Below are 26,806 nucleotides of genomic sequence, written 5' to 3' on the forward strand. Positions count from 1 at the left end.
AGCAGACTGGCAAGCAGAAGGAAGGTAGATTGCACCAAGGCTATCAGGGATTAGAACACAAACCGTGGACACTTTTACTGTGCAGCACCTGTGCCAGCAGCAACACACATCTGCCTTGCATCTGCTCATTACGGGTGATTAGCGAGATGATATGGTGTATTCTCCACCTTCTAAATACTACCCTGCAGTAGAAGTACCTGGCGTCTCTATACACATCACTTACCTAAAATATACCATTTAGAAATAAGGGCTCTTTCAAAGATAAAGTGTGCGGAAGAATCATGTTCCCATCTGAGCTGGTGTGCTTTAAAACAACAAAAAAGCAAACATATCTTCTTCTTGTTTCTTTTCCAAACTCCTGGGTGGGCTTAAAAATAACCCGTCAGACATTACACCTACATCACAGCAGAGATGACCCAACAGGCAAAAAAAGCACACACAGGACTGACTCAATAATCAGCCCACATACCACATACATTGAAAAAGCATTTGACTCCATTCATCGTGAAAGCCTTTGGCGTATATTGTGGCATTATGGGATCCCTGAAGATATAGTTCATGTGATCCAAAGTTTTTACACCAACTTCACATGTAGGGTTGGAAACAGTCTCCAAAAATTCCAAGTAAAAACAGGTGTGAGACGAGGATGTGTGATGTCAGCTTTGCTCTTCAATATCACTATTGACTGGGTAATGAGACAAACAACTGAAGACTAAAATAGAAGCATTAGATGGACTATCTTCATCACTTGAAGATCTCGACTATGCAGATGATCTCTCTCTTCTTTCACATACTCATCGAACATGCAGGAGAAAACATCCCGCTTCAGTGATTTTGGTCAGAAGATTGGCCTGAAGATCAGCAAAAAGAAAACAGAAGTGATGACTCTGAACATTCCAAGTCCCTCACCAATTCAGGTTAACGGAGAAGATCTCCCTAAAACTGACGAGTTCACATATTTGGGCAGCACTGTCAGACATGATGGGGACACAGATAAAGACATCAAGAACCGTCTTAATAAGGCAAGGAATGCTTTCAGAGTACTGAATAACATATGGAGGTCACAGCAGTACACCATCAAGACCAAACTCAGATGTATCAGAGCTGTGTTTTATCCACCCTGTTGTTCTATTATATATGCTATTAATATAAAACCTATTGTACGGTTCTCAATGCTGGAGAATGACACAAGAAGATCTCAACAGACTACCAACCTTCCACACCAGAGTTTAAGACGAATACATTTTCTGGCCGAACACCATTTCAAATGAAGAACTGTATGACAAATGCCAACAAGAATGCATGGAGACCATCCTCATGAGAAGAAGATGGAGATGGATGGACATGTGTTGAGAAAAGATCTTGCTGATATTACAAGAACAGCCTTACATTGGACACCAGAAGGGAAAAGGAAAAGAGGCCGACCAAGAAACACACGGAGAAGAACTGTGGAGGCGATGCAGAGCCTGAACCTCTCATGGGGCACCATCCAGAGACTCGCACGGGACAGACGGGAGTGGAAGACTTTTGTTGCTGCCCTACATGCCAAGAGGCATAAAGGTAAATGATGATACCACATACAACAGCTCCTAGTTTCAACATTAAAGTGCAAATGTGCAAAGCTCCAAACATTATCTATCTATCTATATCTATATCTCTCTCTAGAGAGAGAGAGAGAGAGAGAGAGAGAGAGAGAGAGAGAGAGAGAGATATATATATATATATATATATATATATATATATATAAATAAATGATTTTAAAAAGTCATGTTTCTGATTCCAGCTTCTTAAATGTGAATATTTTCTGGTTTCTTTACCCCTCTGTGACAGCAAACTGAATACCTTTGAGTTGTGGACAAAGTCAAACATTTGATGACGTCATCTGGGGCTTTGGTGAACACTAATAGACATTTATTACCATTTTCGGACATTTTGCAGACCAAACAACCAACCAATTAATCGAGAAAATTGTCTTTTGGTGACAGGACCGAAAAGGACAAAGCGATGGTGGCAAATAGCTGAAAATTCAAAATGTCAAATTCAGTATAATTAAATACATTTCGGGGGTGTGTAAGTGTGCACTAAGGAGACAAAAGCAAACTATCAGGGTTCCTAAGGACAGTGAGAACAAACCCTATTAACATAACCATTTACAATAACAAAATAGAACGCAGGAGCTGAGATATGAACTCATAGGACTCTAAATTGAGAGTCGCAGACAACCAATGGCGGGTAATTTGCAAATAATATCAGTAATTGAAGCAATTAACTTTGTTTTGTTGTGGAAAGGAAACCGTTTAGACACTCATAAACACACACACACACACACTTACTCTCAGACACAAACACAAACATACCTTCACTGGTTTGCGGGATGATGAGGGTGCAGCTACAGCTTTCCAGTGTGTCTTTTCTTGAAATACTTGTAGTGCAGGTCTGATACAATACAGTGCCGTAATGCTAAAATCAGCATTGCATGCATACAGTAGGTACTGACAAGAGGCCATTTATTATTCACGTTACGAAAAATTAAACTGTGTTAAAAGCCATTCCAAAAATCACTGCAGTCTCTCTCATTTCAACAGTGTACCAGATGGTGGTCCTCTCACTCCTTTGTTCACACATTTTTCTTTTGTGTTATTTTTGTGTCTGCTGTACCTCAGTCTACCAACAGACAGACGCCGCCTCGGACACAAAGCAGACAAAAAGCATCCGCCCCTCTGTTCTCTGAGGCTGCTCGGATAACTAGCTCGATAACTAGCCTTTCATGCAGTGAATCTCTGCCCAGTCTTCAGGGTGCATTTTTCAACACACCTGCTGCGATGGGAAGGCCTACCAGCACAACAATGCCCCACAAGACAGTTTGAATGAATTCTGCTGCGAGGCTAAAAGGGAAGTTGGTTGTTTGAAAGCCTTAAGTTATGCATGCGTTTGTTATGCAGGAGTTGCTAGCTTTCCAAAAATAGCTGGCAGTGACATATTTTCCTGGTTTATCTATTATTTATAGACTCTCTAAACCATTTTGGTCTATTAGCCCTTATTCAGGTGATCAAAAGAGTCGTTATGTTAGACTTAGTATTCTTTTTAAGAGCATGAACGGAAGTCCAAATATAATACCAGTGGATAGATAAAGTAGCACCACGCAGAGGCAACAAACAACACTGTTATTATAATTATCATCACCCTGATGAAAAATCCTGCTTTTATCTCACAGTGAGGGAGATCCTCTCCCGTGGGCGTTCAATAGAAATTCTCATTGCAGGATACATCTCTAGATGTGAGCGGCTCATGTAGTGCTACATCACAGACAGGAGGGCAGTTCTGCTTACCGGTCTCATTACGTTTGAGTAACACTCAATGAAAGAGATTGGAGACAATTGGAGACGACTCCGCAAATAAAGACCTCATGTGTTAAAATCCGGCTTTCAAGATACATTGTTTCGGTAGCTTGTTCACACAGCATTTGTTTCTATTGCATTTTATGACGGCATTCTGGCCATTTCTTGAGCTATCCGAATCCTGACCAGACTGCTGGGAGAAAGGTACGAGGACAGCACCTAATCTGCTGATCAATAAGAGGATTTCACTTCATACAAAAGACTGCTCATCTGCATTCACCACAGCAGCCGGGGAAGAATCCTGCAGGGTTTCCGAAATACTATCCTCTCTATCCCTGTGTTCTTTTCCAGCCCTGCCTTTTCTCCATGTTCACCTTTTCGTCTGTTAATCCCTGTCTTTCATGCCAACAGGAATGGGCGGATTAGAGCTGGGAAAGTATTCACACAGCACACAAACCTCTCGCACTCTATATACCCTATCTCCAACCCACACTCTCTTCGGCAGATTGTCTGCGTGTATGCGCGTGAGAGTGCACTGCATGTGCACAGGGTATGCTAACCCCTATTGGACTGGCATGTAGGTGTGGGATGCGTGTGGGTGGTACAGTGCTTTACAACGTAGTATAAATTAGGGTGAACAGTCCATCACTACTTCCTCTAATCCTGTTTAAATTAGCTTCTTCTAGAGAGATGCTCAATACACACACACACACACAAACACACACACACACTGTATACACAGACATGTTCTTTGTCTCTATCTCCCTCTCTCTCTCTCCCTCCCTCTCTCACACACACACACACACACACACGCTCCACCACAGCTGAATCTTTTGAGCAACTTTGGATAAACACACCTGTTCAGAGCAGACCTGTCTGTCTTAACCACAGTTTTTGTGGAGTTAGCTTTTAATCCTTTTCACTCTCCCCTGTCATTCTTGGGCTGCCTTCATCTGTGGGCCTAGCTAAACCAGACCAGTCACAAACACACACACACACACACACACACACTCACACACACGCTCAAGCTCTCAATCACTCGAGCTGAGCCTTTGAGGGACTGAAACAGCAAATAAAGCCGTCTTTCACAGATGAAGTGCAAAGACTGGCAGGATCTAATAAAACGGCATTAGATGGTCCAATCTGTCCAATCCATTCAGGGTCGATGCCTCCGCATTCCTTCTTATTGCAGATGGTTTGAGATATGGATTCATTTTCAGATCTCCTGCTGAGACAAGCACTGCGAGCAAGAGGAGGATGACCCTCACTCTCAGGTCACATGCTCGTCACACGCTTGATCAAACACACATTTATTCTGGGGTTGGAGTGGGTGCTATTTCCACCAGCCATTAGTAGTTGTTTAACACTCCAAAATGGCCACCTAACATTTTGAGACCTCAAAGCTTTCAGTGGTCTAGTGAATGATGGGTGCTCTTAAAAGGCACATAAATCCGCAGAACTTGACACAAATAAACAAGTTCATGTCCATACGCACAAAGGCCATGCAATGTTCAGTGTTAGCCACGCAGCAATAAAATTGGACAAACGAGGCTCCGCCACTCTTAACAACATCCAGGACAAAAATATTGAATAAGAGTACAACCCATTCGGGTGTAAAGAGCAATATGGTCACCATCACATTTGCGGAAAGAGCAACCACAGCAGGACTAGGCTATCATGCCATGGAGCGCAAGAGGGTATGCAGGTTTCCATTCCAACCACAGACTCGTTATTTCTGCCAATTACACGGCTCGGTGGAATCATCTGGTGCAGTCTTAGATGGTTGCCTATCTGTGATCTATAGTGTGCTACGGATCCTCAATGACTAGACTAGAGAGAAAGCTCATGCTGCACAGCCCCAAATAATGGTTTTGGCATTATGTGTCAAGGCAATGCAAGACGGAGCAACATTTAATTAACATTTCTAATTGTGCCTTGACGGCTGCCTCGATTTAGTGGCGGCTTCATCCGCAGCTGATTACGTTGCAATGATGAGGTTAATGGTGCTGGATATTTGGCTGCTTGGCAAACAGTGAGCTTGAGGACGCTGTGGGGTATGTTGTTGCCCCTGGCAACCCCATATTCAGACGTGAATTAATAGGGGCTGTGTTTAATATGTTGTTCTGTATGTTAGCCTGGACTTTCTGTTCGGTTAAAAAAAAAAAAGGGACACAGAGTTGTTCTGAGAAAATTCAAGCAAGCCTTCCGTATAGAAAATCATGAGTTGTGCACCAGTCAAAAGCAAACACACACACACACACTAGGAAAGGCACATTGGCGCCCAACACACTCAGCCCGTATTATTCTGCCTCACTGAGCTCACTTGACTCTCTGCCAGTGTAACTGTAAAAGTCACCCCCCCCTCCCCTTCCCTGCTTCTGTCTACACTCCTGTCCTGACTTTCCCTTCCTTGCTCCATCCTTCTCTCCTATTTCCCCATCTTCAATCCCAGTCCTTTCTCCCATTTCACAATAAACACTGCGACCCTGAAACAAATGAGGGACATATAAATGGGCTCTCGGTTTATTGTTAACAAATAGTGCACAACACAGCAAAGCATTCATTAGGACACAGCAAGGAGCAGCCGTTTATATTGGCCGTCCAGTGGAGAAGATGGAATTGGTGGAGCAAAGATAACAGCTGTAAGATAACAAAGACAAACCTGATAACACAGAATGAGTCAGAGAGGCACCCAGAGATCTGAAAGCCATTAACTCTGGTGCTGGCTGAGAGGAATCGGGTCGGTGATGGCCTATTTCTGTAGGCTCTATATCTCATCAGGGGCTATCACCCCAGACTGTTGTGTGATTTATTTGCCCTCAAAATCCCTTCCTTTCTTTTTTTTTTTTTTTAATCAAGTCTGTGCATGTGTAAGCCCAGAAGTACAAGCCCGCTCCATCTAGCTGTTCCATCAGCTGAAGACCTTGAGCCCAGGTGTGATGTGATGGTGGAACAGAAAGAGGAAATAGTTTTGCTCCAGATTCCCCTCGCTTATAGAACTACTTGATTTTAGCCACAACATTGCCGTGACTCAGAAATTTCTGGGTCACCAATCCATGTCATGCTGTTGAAACAGTTTCACAGTAGTCCATTCACCATATGCACTGCAGGCCAGCTAGTAGGGTATGGAATCTGCACGCAGCCAGACTTTATAATGAGACCTCGAGCTGTAGCTAGGTACTCTATTGATAACATATTGTGCTGACAGGGGACCATTGATGATGCTACAAGGACATGTGCACAAAAAGGGCCACCCTGAATGGCTCATCCACGTCCGTGCTACATGTTGAATCAGAAGTGTCAAATGATTTGAGTTCATTGAAACCTGATATTCAATCGAAAATTTAATTTAAAAAACATGTGAAAGAATTTTATGTAATTTGATCTTTTGCGATGACCTCTCTGTCACCACATATGCACTCGCACAACTGAAGAGCAGGCACTTGGCAGATAAGGAAACCTGGGGGTTAATGTCCGCCTGTCCTCAGGTCTCAACTCTGAGACAGGAAATGAGCTGCTGTGTCCACCAATCACTTTAGATAATGGTGAGATTTATTAGAACGGAGCTGATGCTGCTGTGCCAAGTCTAATTCATTTTCCTGTGCGTGCGAGAGAGAGAGAGAGAGAGAGAGAGAGAGAGAGAGAGAGAGAGAGAGAGAGAATAAAAAATTAAAATTAGGCGTGAATAAATGTGAATGAAATACTGTCTGTGTCCAAACATAAATATTCCAAAATAGGCTGATGGATACCATTGGTTTTGTTGAAAGCATGTAGGTTTGTACTCCATTTGCTGCGGGACAATGTTAAACATGTGGGCTTGGCAAACCAGAAAAACTATAGATCAGACAGCGAGGCCCAGCCAGCTGGCCCTGGCCAAGTAGCCCTCCGCTCTGTCAACCTCATCACGAATTAGGACTTTTGCACTGGGCCGCATGTGCCTGTGTGCACAAGTTTAAGAGCTTCCTAAATGAGAACGGAGATTAGTGAGGTGCTCGTTGAAACTGCAGTGCTGCAGCTTCTGCTGAACCCTCACAACTATAGTAAATGTATAACGTGTGACAGGCATAGCTGGCCAAACAGATGGCTGCATTTTGAATGTTTTAGGCAAATGAGAGTGTCACTCTCTGCACTTTTAGTGGTTTAACTTATACCCATCAGTTTCAGAGCTACATTCATTATTTGGTCCAAGTTCATCTTAAAAACTACCATGCCAATAAAGCCCTATTGAACTGAATATAATTATTACACCACTACTTCTATGCTTGAACATAATGAACAGGTTTATGCAGCTTTAGGAAACAACAAAACCCAAGTGGGTCTATCTAAAGAAAGAAATCCTCTACATATACTCTCGGAAAGAAGAGGTTTGTCAAGATGTGCTGGAGAACTCCCTCTCAGACCCAACCAGTCCCACATCCACCCTGCTCCCTTTATAACAGCTATTCAATGAGAAGGGCATTGCCTCATTTCCTCTCTGCTAAATCACTGCCCTTAATGTCTCCATGGGTGACCAGTTCTCTTCTCCTATCAATCTTAACTTCTGCCACCACTTATGTCTTACCCCCCTATTTTATATCAATATGCTCTTAGTTTCTCAATTACTCGAACCCTCCTTCCTTTCCTCCACACCACATCTCACTCTTTCGTTCTCTCTGCTCTGTTGCTGAATGAGCCTGGAACCACAGCAGTGCGACGGCTGACAGCAGGGGAATGTGTTGAGGTCTTACCGAATGTTTAACATGCAGTCAGAAACGCCCAGACGGGCGCCCGGGCCAACAAGCTTGTTTTATTTGCAATAATGGCTTCCTCTTAACAAAATATCTGTTGGCGGGAGGCAGTTGATGTCTGTGGCTGTGTGTGAGGGAAATTTATATACTTGTCAAACATGAGCGGCTATAACTTGTGACTGAGATCATTTAACCTGCTCATCATAGATCTTGTATTGTGTGCGTGTGTGTCTGTGAGTGATTGTTTTTTGATACTCTGCTACCCCTCACAATACATCTTCTATAATGGATGGGTGACTGGGAAGGCCCCCCCCCCCGTCTAGATGGTGGGGTGGCGTAAATCAGAGTTGATTTGGCTTCCTGCCACAGATGTGTCAGCTCACCCTGTCCAATGAGGATGCAACAAACAGCATTCCACGTCAGTCACATCACACTCCATAGTTCTTCCAGGTGGCTACAGCAGGCCTATCCCCCTGCCTTTTTCAGACGGACTCCGCCAGACTACTGCTAGTGCCCCCCACATGTCCCTCCCATGGATTTGTTGCAATACCATGTCATCTCTCTTCCTTTGGCCCCTGAAATAGGCCTGTCAAGAGAATTTCAACTGCATCAAAAAGCCCAGAAGGCTACAGTCAGCGGGAGTGAGAGGGAAAGCCTTCAGTACAAAGGCTGGAATGGAATCAGATGACATGGAATATACTGGGTTCAAAATCTCATTGTGGTGCAAGAACATAGGGATAGATCTCTAGTTCATTCAAGGCATTGGTCCCAGTTGTGGAGTGATGGCGAGTCTGTGCTTCCTGCCATGTCTGCCTGCTGTGTGTAATTTCTCCAGGACCATGACAGAGAAACAACTGGACAGAGTGTGCAATTAACGAAGCGCGTCTGCGTTCGCGCCGCTGCTCTCTTCCTGCCACTTGCAGTCGGACAAGCAGATTGATGCTACAGCAGCGAGCACTGTTTCGCTAGCATGTCAGGTCGCTAGCTGCACTCTGTGTGCCTCAGGAGAGAGCAACAGAAGAACATGGTTCCCCCTTTGCCTATGTCCTCGTCAGCCTTGTTCGTATTCTCTTACCGAAGGATTTTCCTTCTCCTCGGGTGAACAAGTTTTACAAAGTGACACTCGCCATCTAAAACGTTTGACTGCCTGCAGACAGACTTTTTCCTCTCGTGTCCAACTCTGAAGACAACAGCAGGCAGTGCACCTCGCTGAAACATGATGTATGGGCGCTTTGTATCGTGCCTAAATGTAAACACTGGAGACCAAGTCACTGTGGAAAATGATTTGCATCGTTGATGTAGCCACCGCAAAAGGCCATTTGGTTTAGAGAGATCTCATTATCAAAAGCAACTTTGTTGTCGGAGGATCTATGAACATCAAAAGAATCCAACACTGTAATATGAGAAACCCAAATTAACTAACATGCACACACACACACACACACACGCCAACGATGGAGACAGTGCAGAACATCTGTGATCAGCATTAGTCGGATGGATCTGCTTGAATACGCATGCAAATCTAGTAGACAGCGACAAAGGCAAGGCTGTTCTGGCACACAGGGAAAGACGGAGGCCGACAGAAAGCAAAAGAGAGAGAAAGAGGGCAACAGAGATTGGGATGGAACCAGTAGTTTTTCCACTCCCAATGCTGCATGGCTCAGTTTTGTAATTTACTTACAAGGGCAAGGCAGCGCAACTGAGAACATGAATAGTTTGAGCAACTGCCTGAGCGAGAGGGATATTAGAGCGAGAGGAAGGAGAAGAGATGGAGCTCAGAATAAATGGGGAGGGGAGGAAAAATGAGAGAGGCAGACTGGGGAACTCATTAACTTCTCTTTAATAAAGCCCAAGTCACATGGGAGCCCTTTCATTCTGTCATCTATCTAGTCACACACACACAAAAGGCACACAATACACTCAGTGCCACATTGATCACGTCCAGATTACCACACACATTCGCACATCTCCACAATCACTAGACTCACATTAAAAATCACTAACCTATAGACCTTCAATAGTGATGGGATAGCCCTGACAAACCTTTGTGACTCTAAAGTTACTCTAGATCTACAGTGCTGACAATAACCTCGCCACTCCTTTATTCTGTGACTAAATTACCGAAGTGCAGCCCGTGAATGCAATGTTTTGGAGTCTCAATGGGACTCAATGCCATTACCTAAGAAACTTGAGATCTTAAAGCAACAGCACAGCTTTTGAGGAAAACTGCAAAGATGAAGGAGAAGCAAAACTTTTTCCAGGACTTTTCTATGTATAAGCCGTCTTCAAAGACAGAAAAATGGAAACGTAATTCCATGATGAATATTGAAAACGGGCACTAGGCCCAGTATCAGATTCCCTTTTTGTCGTTATCATTTGTTGGATAAGTACGCTCTGACTTGGAGGCACAGGAGCGAGACTAGAATGGTTGGATACTATAGGGAAGGAAAGTAGGGATTATAGAATTGAGGCTTCTTCTATATCTGAACATCCATGCCTTCCCAAGGGGCCAGACAGCAAGGCTAATTTAAGAAGCGTGGGCCCTGTCAGCTGACACGAGCATGCGCGCTGACAGACACACACAAACGGGCACAATTATCCGAAAACACACATGGCGCGCAAATGCACTCGCTGCACAAGGCTAATTCCAGAAATGCGGGCAACTGCGAGTACAAAGCCAACACAACCTGGCGTTCTAATGGGTGGAGGCAGGGGGATACACACACACACACACACACCTACACAGAGACAGAGAGAGAGATTGATTAACGCTGAATAGCAACACAACAAAATGAAACAAAAAATAAATTGCATGCATCTACTTAACATGGCAACCCATGGCATTGTGTGAAGCAGATGACCCTTTTGCCATGTGAAGGTGTGTTAGTCACATCAGTGAGTGTATGGGCTTTCAGGAATAAAGACACACAGCACAAAAAGTAACACAAGCAATTAGCAGTCTTGCAGGTTCGTCGCATGTCACTGTGCAAGATGAGTCCAATTGAAACTGTGGTCAATCAGTGGCCGCAATCTCTGTTTACAGCATGTACAAGTACTTTTTGGCCAGTTCATGCTTTTATTTGAGAGTCCACAGTAGAGAGATGACTGTGTGTGTGTGTGTGTGTGTGTGTGTGTGTGTGTGTGTGTGTGTGTGTGTGTGTGTGTGTGTGTGTGTGTGTGTGTGTGTGTGTGTGTGAGCAAGGTCAGTCAAAAGAAACAAGTACAGTCATGGCCAAACATAAACCCAGACCGCACACACGCACTCTGTTCCTTCACCCTACATAAAATTAAGCGAACGTACAAACACTAGTAGAGACATAATATTCAATTACCGATACCATTAATGCACATTACTGACTTTGCGTCTTCCCGGAGTCTTTGTGCTTTCTCGCCTCACAGGTTTCCATGGATCGTATTTATATCTGGACCCTGCTCCTTCCCCCCACCATGGCCCTGCTGACTCCCACTGCTAATATCATTTTTATTATTACTCACATTACTATTCTATATTAACGATACCATTAATGCACATTACCGACTTTGCTTCTTCACCGGAGTCTCTGTGCTTTCTAGCCTCGCAGCTTTCCGTGGATCCTGGTGATACCTGGACCCTGGTCTTGGCTCCTGCCGTGGTTCTGTCATATGCATTGAATGTGTTGTAACTCTGTTATGTTGTTCATTCTGTACACATGACATCTATTGCACTTCTGTCCGTGATGGGAGAGGGATCCCTCCTCTGTTGCTCTCCCTAAGGTCTCTTCCTCTTTCCTCCCCGTTAAAGGGGTTTTCGGGGGGAGTTTTTCCTGTTCCGATGTGAGGGTTCCGGGACGAGAGGATGTCACATGTGTACAGATTGTAAAGCCCTCTGAGGCTAATTTGTAATTTGTGATTTTGGGCAATACAAAAATGTATTGAATTGAATTGAATATGAGGAATATTTTTTTTCTTTACTGTTCCCTTACTCAAATGATCACACCCAGGTGTTCTGTGATCAAGAGGGATTTCAAAAGCAGGGACTTGCAATTGCCAGTATCCAGGGGGCGACCGCCGGCCTACCCTATCAGAGACACCGACTCTCCGCCTCAATGGGCGGCCGGCCATTTTGTATAGCATCAGTTCTTCACCACAGAGATCAAAGAGACTATTAAACGGCGATCAAATAATTCCAACAAACACGACGAACTGGCTGCCACCGAAGGAATCCTTATGCTGCCAGCAGTCGTGGAATCGGTAATCGTGTGCAGGAATTCATTCTCCCAAGATACCGTGTGACATTCCTCAAGCAGATTTCCATCTCAGTGCCACTGTGTGCATGATGACTCATATGATACAACTTAAGGGTTTGGCACTGAAATACATTCGCATTTTAGAATACATTAGCATACCCATAGGGAGCTGTGGTAGCATTGATTACAAGTAACCTCATGTATTTAGATGCTTCTCTCCCTCCGATCACACACACAATATGCCAACCCTGCCCAACCCCCTTGCGCGCGCATACACACACACACACACACACACACACACACACACACACACACACACCTTTTCTTGGTGAAGCAGTCCCATCCCTGCTGTGAAGCAGGTGCCGTAACATGATTCTACCTCCCTCCATGCTGATACACATAGACACACACACAATGACTTGCAGGCACATACACATGCATGTCTTCAAAGACAGAGCTGTGAGGCAGAGGTGACAGGTCTCTGGTTCCATGCCATCCTCAGCAAATGTAGTGCTAATTGGTATTCCCCCACTGATATCGAGTAGAGTGCCTCCAACACGGCGTCCATATGGACCCCAATATGGAGTCATCTCCCGCACACTAGAGGATCATGGGAAGAGAGATCAATTAAAAACATGTTTCTGTTCAATTGTCAAGCGAATGTTAGACAAACTTTTGAAATGTTGCAAAAAAGAAATGCAAATTAGCCGTGTTTCAATCAACTGCTTTGGAGTATACTTGGGCAATATGATGAGGTCGTTTTTGAAAGGGTAAATGTCAGTACTGAATGAAGTACAATAAAACATTTTGTGAATTTTTGGAAATGACATCTTTTTTTCTCAATACATTTCGACTAAGGATTGAGATTATACAGCGACAAAGACAAAGCGCCGCGTTTGTATTAATAAAACCAATGTCAATGTTGTGACAAAATCCTTGAAGCTTCAAACTGTTTGGTACAGCACAAGTAGTTATAGTAATAAGTCCATCAGGAAAGATGCACCCTCTCGCAACAAGAATGCAAATCTGTCTATTTGCCGATGGTTTGGTTTAAAAACCGACCCAGAGAACGTGAACACAGTGATTTGTAAGCTGTGCGATAAACAAATCGGGCCTTAGAATGTAAACAACACAAATCTCCATCTTAAAACTCACCATGCAACAGAATAGCTCTGCCACCGACTCCGTCCACAAAGAGCAGCCGGACAAAAACTGTTATAGCAACAGGATAGGAGAAAAAACGGTTCGCAAACCGGAAAACAGAACAGGTCAACTAACCCTTTGTGTATTCAGCTTCAACTCATGTACTCATACAGTATTTGGCAGCTGGGCAGAGGCACATGTAGACGGTTTAGTATGACAGCTGATTAGAGAGATGAGAGATGTGACTGCGACACCTATAATGATCTCTTCATCAGATTGACGGGCTAGGCAAGGCTCCAATTCACACATTTTGCACGACACAGAATGTCGTGCACATACAGCAAAGAGGGTCAGCATGTCAGACACACACACACACCAATACGCCACACACACTGCTCCACTGAAGGTTAGAAAAATACTATTTGCTTTTATAAATCCCTCCTGTGACTTCCAGAATATTCCGCTATTATGTAGGCCCGAGCAGGGCTATTTCCTCCCCCAGTTAGCCTGTCATCAGGGGCATTGTGCTCTATTGTCTGGGAGCGAGCCCAAATGGGGCCCTTTCGGGGATATTTTCAGGTACTTTCATGGAAGAATGGAGAGGATATTCGTATCACATTTCAGTTTTTCTATTGCTGAGCTAACACAGTTTTGGACAACACACAAACACACCTGCATTGACACGTACACAGACGCACACTCGCAAACACACACCGGCACTTCCTTCACTGACCCAAACGAGCGAGTCAAGTGCATTTCCAGCTCCCGGCCATTTCCTCCATCGTCTCCCAACAGACAGGATCCCATTACAAGCGCCTGGCTGCTATCTCCCACAAAGGCGGCAGCAAAGATCGTAATACACGTTGCAAAAAGGGAATGTCCGAAACATTTCCAGGAGACATCTACAATTCTGGGACAGTTGTACTGAACTTACAACACAAGCATTGAAGACCATCTCAAAAAGGATTGACCTGCTTTACTAAACAAGGGCACACTGATCAGTCCGGCTTTCTTAAAAGGAACTGGCATGCTGGCGCGAGCTCCTTTAATTGCGCTCTCACTGATCCATCTCATGATTATTGGCAATTATCTGTCAATTAGCAATGTGCTGATGTCACCAAGATGTGAAAGGCAAAGCAATCAGGGGGTGTTAGTATAGAAATGGTTGTCCATATTAATGACCCAATCAACTGTCCAGCTCGCACAGAGGACCCTGTGTGTGTGTGTGTGTGTGTGTGTGTGTGTGTGTGTGTGTGTGTGTGTGTGTGTGTGTGTATGGTCCTGTAACTAATCTCCAGTGTGACTGTAGCAATCACAGCATATCAGGCCTGTCAACACCACTTCATGTCTACACTGCTCAGTCGTTTCTGGGGCTGCTAAATAGGATACATATGCCACTCAAAACGGCCTTGACTGGAACACACTTAACCCCTCCTCCAATAGCCCCCTTACCAACCATCACCCCAGTGAGGTGCCCAATTTATTTGAGTCTTATTGAATCGTAAAACACTGTTCATGTGATAGAACCGAATTCTGGTAATTGCTCTATTAAAATAATCTGTCCTTCGGAAGGTGCTGGATGTAGATCCAAAAGAATATCACAACACAGAAGGCGCGCAATATTCAACATGCATCTGAAATAGCAATCGTTATTCTATTATGTTGTTTAAACTTTGAATATCCATGCAGTGATATACTTAAGTTGTTTTGTAGTTATGAATGCTAATATTGAGGCACTGTTCTACATGAGGCAAACCCCTTTGTTCGCCCGGTTAAATGTTCAGGAAAAGAAAAAGACGCATAGGAGATGACGAATCATCCTTGCATCCACCAAACGCAATCAATCCATCAGACAGACTCTTGCCTCTCAAATAAACAGAGGATGGTTGCTTACGACATCTGTCATTCCCTCCCCATGCTGTGATCCATGATATGATCGCAACGCTGATACGTCTTGGACGACTCACAATCAATCTTCAGAGCAAAGGCAACAGACAGACAGTCACCGAGAGAAAGAGCGAGAGGCCGATTCTTGTTTGCTTTTTGTCTTTTTCAGAAACACCACGACCATCCATCATGCTTTATCTTCTAGAAGCTGCCGCGTGATGTTTATCAAAGGAAGTAGAATTCCAAAGCATTACCTGAGCCTCAAATTGATTGAAAACATGTGCAGCAATTCAAGTCACTCTCTGCGCTGTCTCTACGTTTTCAACTATCAATAACAGCAGATAGAAGGTGTCCTCTTTCAGCCAATCATTGCCAGGTGTCTGAAAGTCCTTTTAGAGCAGGCTGAGTGATTTCTTCTTTTTTTTTTATTCATGCTTACACAAGTACACACACACACACACACACACACACACACGGACTCCCACAGTGACCTTGTCAGGAGTTATAAGCGTCACTTGAACAGAGCATTCGTACACGTGTCTCTTGGGTTGGGTTAGGTAAGTCCACATATCAAGTAGCCTTCATAAATCTGAAAATGGACGGTGTATTGTGGGACTGTTCGAGAAGTAAAAGCACATTTCGAGACTGGGCAGATTTATCTTTTCAAACCTTGAAAGTACAGTCAACACGGCTGGCACCAGGTGGGTTGTTAAAATGTTAATAGAGCCCCTTTATTCATTGGCGCACACACACACTACTTCCCACACTTTATGAAAAAAAGCAGAAGTATCAATACATAGTCACACATACCTGTCGGTGCAAACACATGCATGTATGCACACACGTGCACAAACACACAGAAGCATTTCGCACCATTGCCTTAGATGGAAAAACAAAGAGAAGACGACCTTAGAAGTGTGAGTTTGCAAATCACAGCGGCCTAACACAGTCACGCACGGCTCTTAGAAAACATACAAATACAAGGCATTGCTCCTTCAACGCCCGTACCCGTTTAGTGTTGACTGAGGAAGGACAGACAAAAGCTTTGGCATGGAAAACAAAAGCCAGGGAGACTGTCACACAATAGCAAATCCCTGCATGACTCTGCACGGCCAGCTGCTTTTGTCGGGATCGTTTTGTGAATGGTGAATAGTACACAGTCATCATTGACTTTAACACAGGTTGGAACATGACACATCTACCTGAAACGGTTGGGAGGAACTGAGTAATGTGCTTCATTTAAACTTAAGTATAGTTAAAACTGAAATGACGCCCTTTCGCACGAGACAGCAAACTGTACGTGTTCACATTTTGTGAGAGCTCCCGGTGTTAAGAACAACAACACTGGAGCGGCGGAACCAACCTCAAAACCTGAAGACCGAATGAATTAAAGTGGAGAGAACAGAACAGGACGAGTGACGATGACCATTTCAATGAATTACACAGTTTAGCCACGCCTCCGCCGTGCTTTGATTACACATGAATAGACGATGTGTGACGGACAGCGTTTGCACAGGACATCATATTAAGAGACGGTTTTCTTGTTTTGGGGACTTTTTACATGAGGTCATTTCTAAACCTCACACAAACTTGCAGAAGCAAGTTAACAAAAAGATAAGACAGGCAAAGGTAAAAGATTCTTAAAACTAAATAGAACCAGACACACATAATTATGTAATTATGTGTGAGAATTCAGCACAATAGACACTTGCATACGTACAGTACACACACACCACAGACTTCATGTCAAGTTAGGCCTTTAGACATCATTCATAATTGATTAAGCCTGTAGTGGAAATCCCAGGCTGTGCTGGCGTGCATTCAGATAGAATAGAATTCATGATACAAGAGGCACGCATTACATATTATGCATTAATAATCTCTCATCTCGTATATGTCAAGGCTGCATCCTTTGATATTGTCTGGATTTCCGCTAAAACTGATGCGAGGCAGTCGTAAAACACAGCCAAGAAAACCGCTGTACAATTTACATTCAGCTCGGCTTAGCGGGGACGTTTGTCATCTTGACATATCATCAGCCGAGTGCAGCCGCACGGCCGCAGTGGAAAATTTCTGCATTTGAAGGAGCACATCTGTTCATTCGCATCCACTTTATCGAGAACTACCTGAGCGCGTGCCATATGTGTGTACAGTGTATTCTCGCAGTTCATTTCCCGAGCTCTCAGAAACGGGCCGACTCCACCCAGACATCAGTGTCAATCTGATGAGTGGGTGTCTAACAGTGTGTGGAGCTCACATCAAAGACACGCCGCTTTGAATGCCTGGCCTTGGGAGAAAGCGGGGAGGGAAGAGACTTGAAAAAAGGATGAGGAGGGAGGCAACAATCGGGGGTTCAATTTTATACTGTTCAGCGAGCCCCATTACCGGAGAGGTTTGGGTTCTGACTGTATGACTGAGACAGCGATGCTAACGAGCTCAACCAAGACATCCTTTGTAGATTTAGCAGCGACCTTAACAAAACGAACTCACACTAACAGCACATGCACAGGCTATGACCCAAACAATCTCTACATCATTCATTATAGCTACGATGTTTATTATAAAACAAAAGGAAAAGCACACTCCCAACAGACATCCAAGGACTCTCACGAAGATGTGCGCAGACATACACGCTCTAAAGAGCTGGATGGGCTTAAGGGTTAGCAGCCAGAGCCAGCAGCCTCCTCATTAGCACAAGATGGTAGGCAGATACAGGCCCATCCTTCTCTCCCCTCTGTCTCTTTGTCCCTCTTCGCCTCCGTTCTCTTACACAAATGTGTCCTTATCCTTGTCCTCTCGCAAAAAGAGTTGCACATACAGCCGTAAAGAGGGAGGAATGCTATACCGTCTCTATGCGGGAAATGTTTTACTTATTTGATGCATCTGCTAGAAATACATGCTCAATAATATAAGGCAAGGTTTATCACCTTAGTGTGTTTGGTTGTGACCTTCAGGTTGCATTGCATTGAAATGAGTCCCCTTGGTCCTTACTGTCATAACTATTCATGAGGGGCCGGCGAGGTCAACAGGCCAACATGGGCTGGGATCAGTTTGTCATGAATATCATAAAAATGCACATTTGGGAGAATGTATTCAGGAATACTGAACATTAGACAGCAGAATCGGGTATTCACATCTTGAATAATTCCCATGCTGGATTTCCATTTGCTTTTTACAGAACAGAACTTGAAAGCCAAGCAAACCACCTTTGGTTCTTTTAGGGAAATCTCTCTTTCACAGCATCACTTTTCTAGTTGTACTCTAGCCAGCCAGGAAACTGTTGCTAGATGGAGACGCTGTCCACTCATCTCCCATTACCCTCTGTGCTTCAAATCAATAGCTAATTACCTCCAAAAATCTCTCTTCTTTAAGCTAGAGAAGTGGACAGCACAGGACAGGCAGACATTTGCCTGGCAGAAGGAGTGTTATGCGGGGTGAAAACTGCCCTCCCACTATTGCTACTTATTGGCCCATCAGTGTCCTTCTCAGAAGTGACCATTCCATTTTGCACTGAGCCGGCACTTCATTTCTCTCCACCACACAATTTTCATTTCTCATTTCTCATAACGCAGACACGCGCGGTGACACAAAAGAATAATTCATGCACAATTTCTCTCTATCTGCCCCTCACTTGCCAAGAAGCCAATGCTTAATAAGAGATTACATTTATGGTGAGGAGAGGGGCAGGGGAATGACGAAATATGTCCACATGCCCTGAACCTGGGAGAGGCACTGGCTCTAACTCATTAATAATGGGACAGGCCCCAGGCCCAGGCCCTTAGCTCTCCGTCGCTACTCATTTCCTTTCCACACATCAAAGATGTGTGTGTGTGTGTGTGTGTGTGTGTGTGTGTGTGTGTGTGTATGGCTGCCTATGTGTGAGTGCTGAGGCTCTTGTCGATGCATATCTGTGCTTGTGGACCCAATCAACTGTCCAGCTCGCACAGAGGACCCTGTGTGTGTAGGTGTGTGTGTGTGTGTGTGTGTGTGTTTGTCAGTCCCTGTGAGAAACAGCCTGTGGAGGAGCCAGCTTTTATTTAATCAGAAGTGGAGCAGCTTCCACCACCATCCGTAATTTCAGCCCTATTAATGTTCTGCCTTTAATTCCTCTGAGCGCTGGAGACGCAGCATCCTCTGGGCTGCTGATTCACTTAAAATTCAAAAAGTACCACAAAGTTGTTGTTTTTTCTTCCCTGTACGGTAGCAACTTCACATATTGGACATTTAGGCTCCAGAAGCAAGGAATTTGTTGTATAAACACAGTGTGTGGTGTACACCGTGAGCTAAATCGATTTGATTGTGGACTTTAAAAGGTTTCCCACACATCGAAAGTCGTAGCACCACTCTACCTGCCTCCTCCTACTCCTTAGTCAGCCTTTGCCCCGCAGCCTTCCTGCTTGCAGCCCTTAAGCCTGAGCCGGGCTTAAAAGTAAAATGAAATCATTCTGGGCTTGACTCAAAAACAGATCTCATTATAACAATCATAAATGAAGCCCTTTGTTCCTACAAGCCCAACCCCAGCAGTCTCTTAACCCCTTTCCTGTTCCTGCCAATGCTGCGTCTATTACCTCTTCAGAAACAGACTCATGTTTCACTTTTTGCCCCTTGTATGTCCCCTATAATGCTTCATAAATGCATCTGTTTTCCACAAAAAAAAAAGTGCGGGGGTACGAGGCAGGTGAGGGAGGGAGGAGGGGATAAAAGAGGGAGAGAAGCCGCTTGAAACAGCCAATTATTCCCAGGCAGGAAGGTTTGGGAGAGGAGGTGGGTGAGAAGGGGGTGTAGCTTGCAACTCTCAGATTTAATTAAGATTCATTGGGGAAAAGAAATAACAATCTAGAAGGCAAGGAGAAGTGGCCAGGAAGTCGAGTCAAAAACAGGCCTTTGTGGATCTGGCCGAGGCCAATTCAGGGGGGGGGGGGTGGGGGGGGGGGGGGTTGGGGGTGGGGGGTGGGGGGGGGGGGTTGGGGGGGGGGTCTTAAAGGACCATGGTGTGGAAGAGGCTGCGAGCATAGAGGCCCGCAGGAACCAGGCTGCGTGAACACGGGAAATAAGACTTGATTAATCAATGCTTTCTCTTCTCGCCAGCAACAAAATATCGAAGAGGCTCCCATTTCCTGCTGACTGTCGAACTGTCGCCCAATCTCTAGGACAGGTGATAATGGAGGGAAAAAGCCTGAGAGACAGAAAAAGAATGAGAAAAGCGCATTTTTCACACCACCATCCTTGAGTGGTGGGACCGCTGGGTCACTGCTCCCAATCAATTACTCGTATTGCCATTTTCCACTTGGTGTGGCTCGGAGGTTTATGTCTAAGTTTGTGCTCTTGTGCACATTAAGCCACGATGAGTATGTCTGTGTGTGTGTCCATGTTGTGCGTTTGCCATGTGAGAGAACTGGCTGTACCAGAAAACAGATGACTCACACAGTTTGAGGTTGAACCGTGTCGCGAGCGTCAACGCTTTCACTCCTGCGCTCGAATGTGTTTCGTATGTTGCTGACGCAGTGGGCCCGCTTATCCCCGAGATTGGACTGATAAGGCCTTAGCCTTCGTCCCTGCAGTCAGTCACCTGCTCCGATAAGGGCCGAAGCGCCAAGCAAGACGGGCGGAACCTAACACTGCTGATAGCATCTCCTCGGCAAATCCCAGGACACGGGAATGTGTGGAAGACACGGGAGGACAACATGGTACAGAACACAAAATATACACTCGGCGAGAGAAAGAAAACAAGACCGATAAGAGAGGCTGGAACGGACGCACATACAGTACACCACAAGCTGCTCTCCTCCTCTTCTCTCTCTCTCTCCACTCATTCTCACAACGAGACGCACACAAAAATGTGCACATGCATACCAGCCCCCAACCTGCATCCACCATCTGGCCTTCCCAAGGCTCAGATGTCTCTGGGGTAAGGTGAGCAGTGAGGGGGACTTTGTGTGTGCGTATGAGTTATGTGTGAGTGTGTGTGCATGTGTGCATGTGCATATGAGAGAGAGAGAGAGAGAGAAAAAGAGAGATTGAGAATTCAGCAATCCTACTGTCCAACAGAAAATACGCACTACAGTATACGGTGTACTGCAATACGTGGAAGAGAACCTGCACAGACCACAGATTATTGCCACATTGTCTCATTGACTGCATGCAAGCGCAACACTTTCACATTAAAAGGCAATGCAACACGTTTACAGCACTGCAGGTACATGAGCTGCAGGCAGGGGTTTTCACTAGGGGTCGTCATAGCTGAGTCGGCCGCGTAAGCACACCTTAACACCGACTCGTCTTTTTCACTGTGGACAAAATAAAGCCTCCATTATGGGATGAGGCCACGTCTGCTGCCCCTGCCTGCCATAATGGCTTTAGCACTCGACTGACGACACAGACAACCCAAACGTACAATACACACACACACTGCGGTAAAAGAAGAAAAGTGGAAATTGAATTCTACTTCAGGTTGTCCCAGATCAGCCGTATACACACGTAATCCTTCATGTCTTTTCCGTACTACCACCTCGACCCGTGGGCCTGTGTTGCGCTTACATTTTCATTCTTCTCTTTTCTAACCATTTGAAATAAGAGAGCAGGGGGAAAGGAGCAATCTCGCACACACATCCATTAGAGACTCAACAGGACTCGTTTCACAGACTGCCACCTCTGCACAGCTGGTGAGCTCACATGGACGCACGGCTCATAGAGCGGTGAAGAATTCATAACTCAACACTGAATTAGTCTCGCAAAGTCATTCTATATCAATAAGTGCTGTGTTTTCAATACTATAATTCAGTGGCAGCTGGTGGAAAATGTTCTAGGTAGGGCCATCCTATCAATTTCAGCAAACATCCCAGTATGATTTAATGCAAAAAAAATGTAAGTATCAAACACGCATTATTACTTGGCAGTTAAATATTTAACATTTATTCCAACACGAAAAGAATCAGTAAATAACACTTATATAACATAATATAACATGTTCATTTATTGAGATGCCCCTATGGACCTTGTTATAGGAGGTAAAGATCAGGAGAAGTAAACATGAAGTGTAATTATGAATACTGATGTTAAATTAAGCTATGATGAGTTTTCACTGTTAATTTAACATCTCTATTACATGTTGATGCCTCCATGACCAAGTTAAGCAGATGAGACTGAGGACAGCTAGGTAGAAGAAAAGATGTTCACTTTGTCTAATATGTAGCTTGACAGAGTTCTCCATGTGTGTCCTGGTGTTCTCATGTTTCCTTACCTCCTCATCCCTCACTCCCTACCCTGGTGTTCTCATGTTTCCTTACCTCCTCATCCCTCACTCCCGTAACTGTCCGTGCTGGATCCGTCCCCGTTGTTTTAAAAAGCTAAATAAATGATTAGCATGACGTCATCCAGCTAGCCAAACCTGTCTGGTGTATAGCTAGTAGTGAAGCTTCGCATGTACTGCTTCCCTTTCCCGTGAGTCTGCTGTCTGATTGTGAGGTCAGGCTGATCTGATATCAGCTCTTTGGCTGCAGAATCTCCTCAAAGTTCTCCTCTCAAACGGGTCTTGGAGGAGGAGTGCTCGCGCTGGCGCGGGTGCCTGTAGAGACTTCTGACGAGAACGCGCAGCGAGGGGGGCCTGATCGTTCTGGCCCCAAGCTGAATCTATTTGAGGGCGCTGATTGGCTCAATTGTATGCCACTCATTTATATCTTGAATCAGCAATTGGCTAAACTGCTTCATAAGACCCGTCTCTTTTGGGCCAAAACGATCAGGCCCCCCAAACTGCGCGTTCTCAGAGTGTCGTGCACACAGACAGAGAGCACGAGCAGGAAAAGCATATATTTTGCGCAGATATCATACTTTACACACATTACTGGGTACATTCCACAGTTCAAAAACACAAATATTTACAATTTGTATAATTTATGATTATTATAATTATTGTTTTGTTTTGTGTGGCTCATGGTGGGGCCATGCCCCATGGCCCTCTATTGACCAGCCGCCACTGCTAGAATTAAGTCTGTGTAGCAACTGGTAATCGTTTTCAGACCAGCTCCATGTCGGACCATCCTGAGCACCTGCAGTGTTCTTAGATGACGATGTGACTTGCCCCTCAGAAAAACAACAAAACATTTCAACTTGATGTGGAATATGTCAAAATGAAGCACGATTTTGAAACTGCTGTTTTTTTTAAGACAGATTTTTGTGGATATTATTAATTAATTAATTCCAACTTCCAGCAGGAATTCACCAGCAGAATACCAATAATGTGATATTTTATGAACCCAAGAGTCTGATTCTGACCTCTCCCACAGTAGGGTCAGAGCACCGGGTCAGCTGTGAGACAGTGCCTCTGGAGATGAGTCAGTGTGTTGCTCAAGGGAACTTCAGCAGGGCAGCCATGACTCTTACTCAGATGGAGGCTGGAACTTGCTCTTCAACACGAAGTCCTCTAACCTTTCAAATCAATATTCCACTCTCACACTAACACTCCTTATTAATGTATACTGACAACGTGCGGTTCTGACCTCCATGACTATTATCTGGTACTGCAGCAATCATTAATATTGTTTATTCAGGAAGCTAAAACATCCTACATTGCATCCCCTCGGCCCCTGAGGATGAAGCATTGCTTTAGTATAGCACAGGTACTTAACACAACATCCTAACGGACTGGTTACTGCACATTAGTGATATCTTATCACACTGAATGTTGCTCCTGCGTGGGACTCTGACGTGTCAGACATCGGCCTCTCATCTTTTGTATCTGCCTCCCTCCCAGGTCTATCTTCCAACCGCTGTTTCATCCCTCCCCCCACCTTCCATCCGTTCCTCTAACCTCCACCACCCAGTTCCAGGCAGTTAAATGCGCGGGCTTATCTAGGTCTAATTGGTTTAAGGGCAAAAAGAAATAAGCAATGGCTCTGTAAGTAGGGGAGAATTACTGCTGCTGTTGGCAAGAACCATCCGCACACCACGAAGCGAGCGAGAGAGAGAGAGCGAGAGAGAGAGGGAGGGAGGAGACGAGGAGCGCGGAGAGACAAGAGCGGAATGGGGGAGATTAGTGACGAGACTTGTGGAAGACAGAGCAGGATGAAGAAATGAATGGGGAAAGGGAGGTGTAGTAGGCAGAGGGAAGATGATATGGGAAAAATGTAGAGAGAAGACGGACAAAGGAGGGTGAAGCAGAGAGCTGCACAAGCTTCTTTTTCTAATGGCATGCAAATCCCGTCTTCCCTCTCCTCCTCTCCTCCTCCTCTCCTCCTCTCCGTTAGCCCTTTTGTTTCGGTCTGACTGCCCTTCCAATAACTTGTCGGCAAATGCACTTTTGTTGGCAGATATCATGACTTCATGTGTGTGTTGTGTGTGTGTGTGTGTGTGTGTGTGTGTGTGTGTGTGTGTGCTGGGTAGCTGCGCCTAGAGTTTAAATCCAACAACTTTGAAGTCCTATAATTAACTTTACACTCAAACTGTTTTGGTCCATCACCGCACAAACAGGCACCTTTACACTGGCCACCGCGTCTTTAAGCTTCAATTCTCCATCTCATTTGTCTGTACTGCTAAACTGCCTCCCATCTTATCCATTCACCCCCCGAGTTTGTCAGGTCATCAATTATGTGGGGTGTTTACTGTGACTGTAAGCATGTGTAAGGAGGTCAAATAATTTGTTCATTTCATGGCAAGTATGTGTCCATATGGTCACGGCTGCTCCTTACTATAAAGTAACAAACACACGCGCACAGATCGCTGACACTTTGTGATTATCGGCTGATTTGGGCTCCTAATCAGATTAAGGGTGACTGGAGAGGCAGGGATAATGTGGTCAATGGCTCCACTCTCTTTCTCACACACACACACACACACACACACACACAATAAAAGCAACAGATTGGAGTTCAGATCAGTGCAGATTTTAACCAGCCCATGGGACAACCTCCTTTCAATTAGCGAGCCAAACAAGGAAATCACTTTCATCCTTGTTACCGAGGTAACTCATGAGCCATCTCTCTGCCCATCTGTTTCTTTCTGATCCCATCTTTAAGAGGAGAAATCCCACACTCCTTTCCCCGCGGGGACACGTCTTTCCTCCCTCCCGTCCTCCACTCGTCTCCCCGGATTGACATGTCTGTCTTCATTTCACACAGGGTAAACATTTGAACCTCAAAATATCCATCCTAACAAAAGGGTAGCAATTGTAGGCCTGGGCTGGGCATCCATATGGCTGTGTTGAAATGTGACGAGGACAAACAAGAAAGCCACCGCCGAATTACAGAGCACAGGCGAGGCTGAGAGCAGCGGCGGAGCAGAGTTGTAAATGATTAAAGAGGAAAGATGCATGTGAAAACTCATTTCATGTGTGCTTCTGATTTACTTATTTATGCCACAGGGAGGGGGCACATACAGCCGTGGGAAGCCGCTGTGTTCCTCTGTATGTTTTATTGGAGAGTATGAGATACTGTACAATAAAAGGAGAAAAGAAACCATATATCCATGATGCTGCCGGGATATCCATCCATCAGCCAATGTCTGAGGCTACAGCCAGTGTTTGGGTCCCCAGGGTGCCACAGCGGAAATGAAAAACATATTTAACTGAGGAGATATTAGCCTACTAGTGGCATTGCCGCCTGTCCAGATAGAGCGCGCACGAGAAAGAAATGAGGAAATAGGAGATGCACAAACACAAGAAGTGAGAGAAAGGGAATGGAGATGGATGGAGAGAAAAAAAACATAAAGGGACAGCCTGAGAAAAAGGGTTGAGGCAGAGTGTTTGTTGTTGTTATTTTAGTTTGTTATTTAATCGACTGGTTGATTTCCAAAGATAATAAAAGAGAATTGTACAGCTTCATTAAATCCAGGTTAAAAGGGAGACTTCTAAATCAGTGCAATCCACAATCTAAGAGCGTTTGTCTCAGCAGTTTAAAATGCCACTGAATGATGCTCAGGGGCTTCTGGAAATAGTGTTTCATCGGGAACATTGGAGGTTTGACAGGCTCATAAAATGTAGCCTTCGTTTCCCCACTGTGAAAAAGTAATTGCTCATGGGATAATGCAAATCTAAAATAGCATAATATTTATGGAGGAGACTCCTCCTGTCCTGCACTCCTGATGTATAGAACGAGGAAGGCTTCAGAGTGAGAGAAACATATTCTAGCCACTGATAAACTATCGGATGCGACTAAACACATTTAAAGGCATGCTCTTCACGTGGACAAGCGACACCAGTGACGAGCAGCGGAGTGGGAGGACTGGCGCGCCGAAATAAAGGGATTACCACGGCGATCTGCTGCGACCCACGTGTATTGACATCCCTGTACCCCTATGCCAGCGGCGCAGCGCTGCCCAACAGAAGAAAAGAAACGTTGCAAGCATCCCCAAAAAAAAAACGGCGCGTCTTGGAGACGAGCATTTCAAACAAGATCTACAACAAGCAATAATCACAAATCTTTTTTTAATTACCTTCCATCGCGGAGGATGTGGTGACCAGCACGCATAAAAGCGCAAACAAATCCACTGTCAT

General features: G+C 44.8%; 1 protein-coding gene across 1 annotated transcript in view; it reads right to left on the reverse strand.

The window, feature by feature from the left end:
• Window positions 1–26,806, reverse strand: part of ephb1 (EPH receptor B1) — a gene marked incomplete at its 5' end in the record, with an annotated part of 141,711 nt that extends 114,905 nt beyond the window's left edge. The window contains one exon of the mRNA XM_079284599.1: window positions 26,746–26,806. Coding sequence (XP_079140725.1) covers window positions 26,746–26,806 — 61 coding nt within the window. The remainder of the gene's footprint in view (window positions 1–26,745) is intronic.

Source organism: Melanostigma gelatinosum, assembly GCF_949748355.1.
Source record: "Melanostigma gelatinosum genome assembly, chromosome: 15".
NCBI classification, from domain to species: domain Eukaryota; kingdom Metazoa; phylum Chordata; class Actinopteri; order Perciformes; family Zoarcidae; genus Melanostigma; species Melanostigma gelatinosum.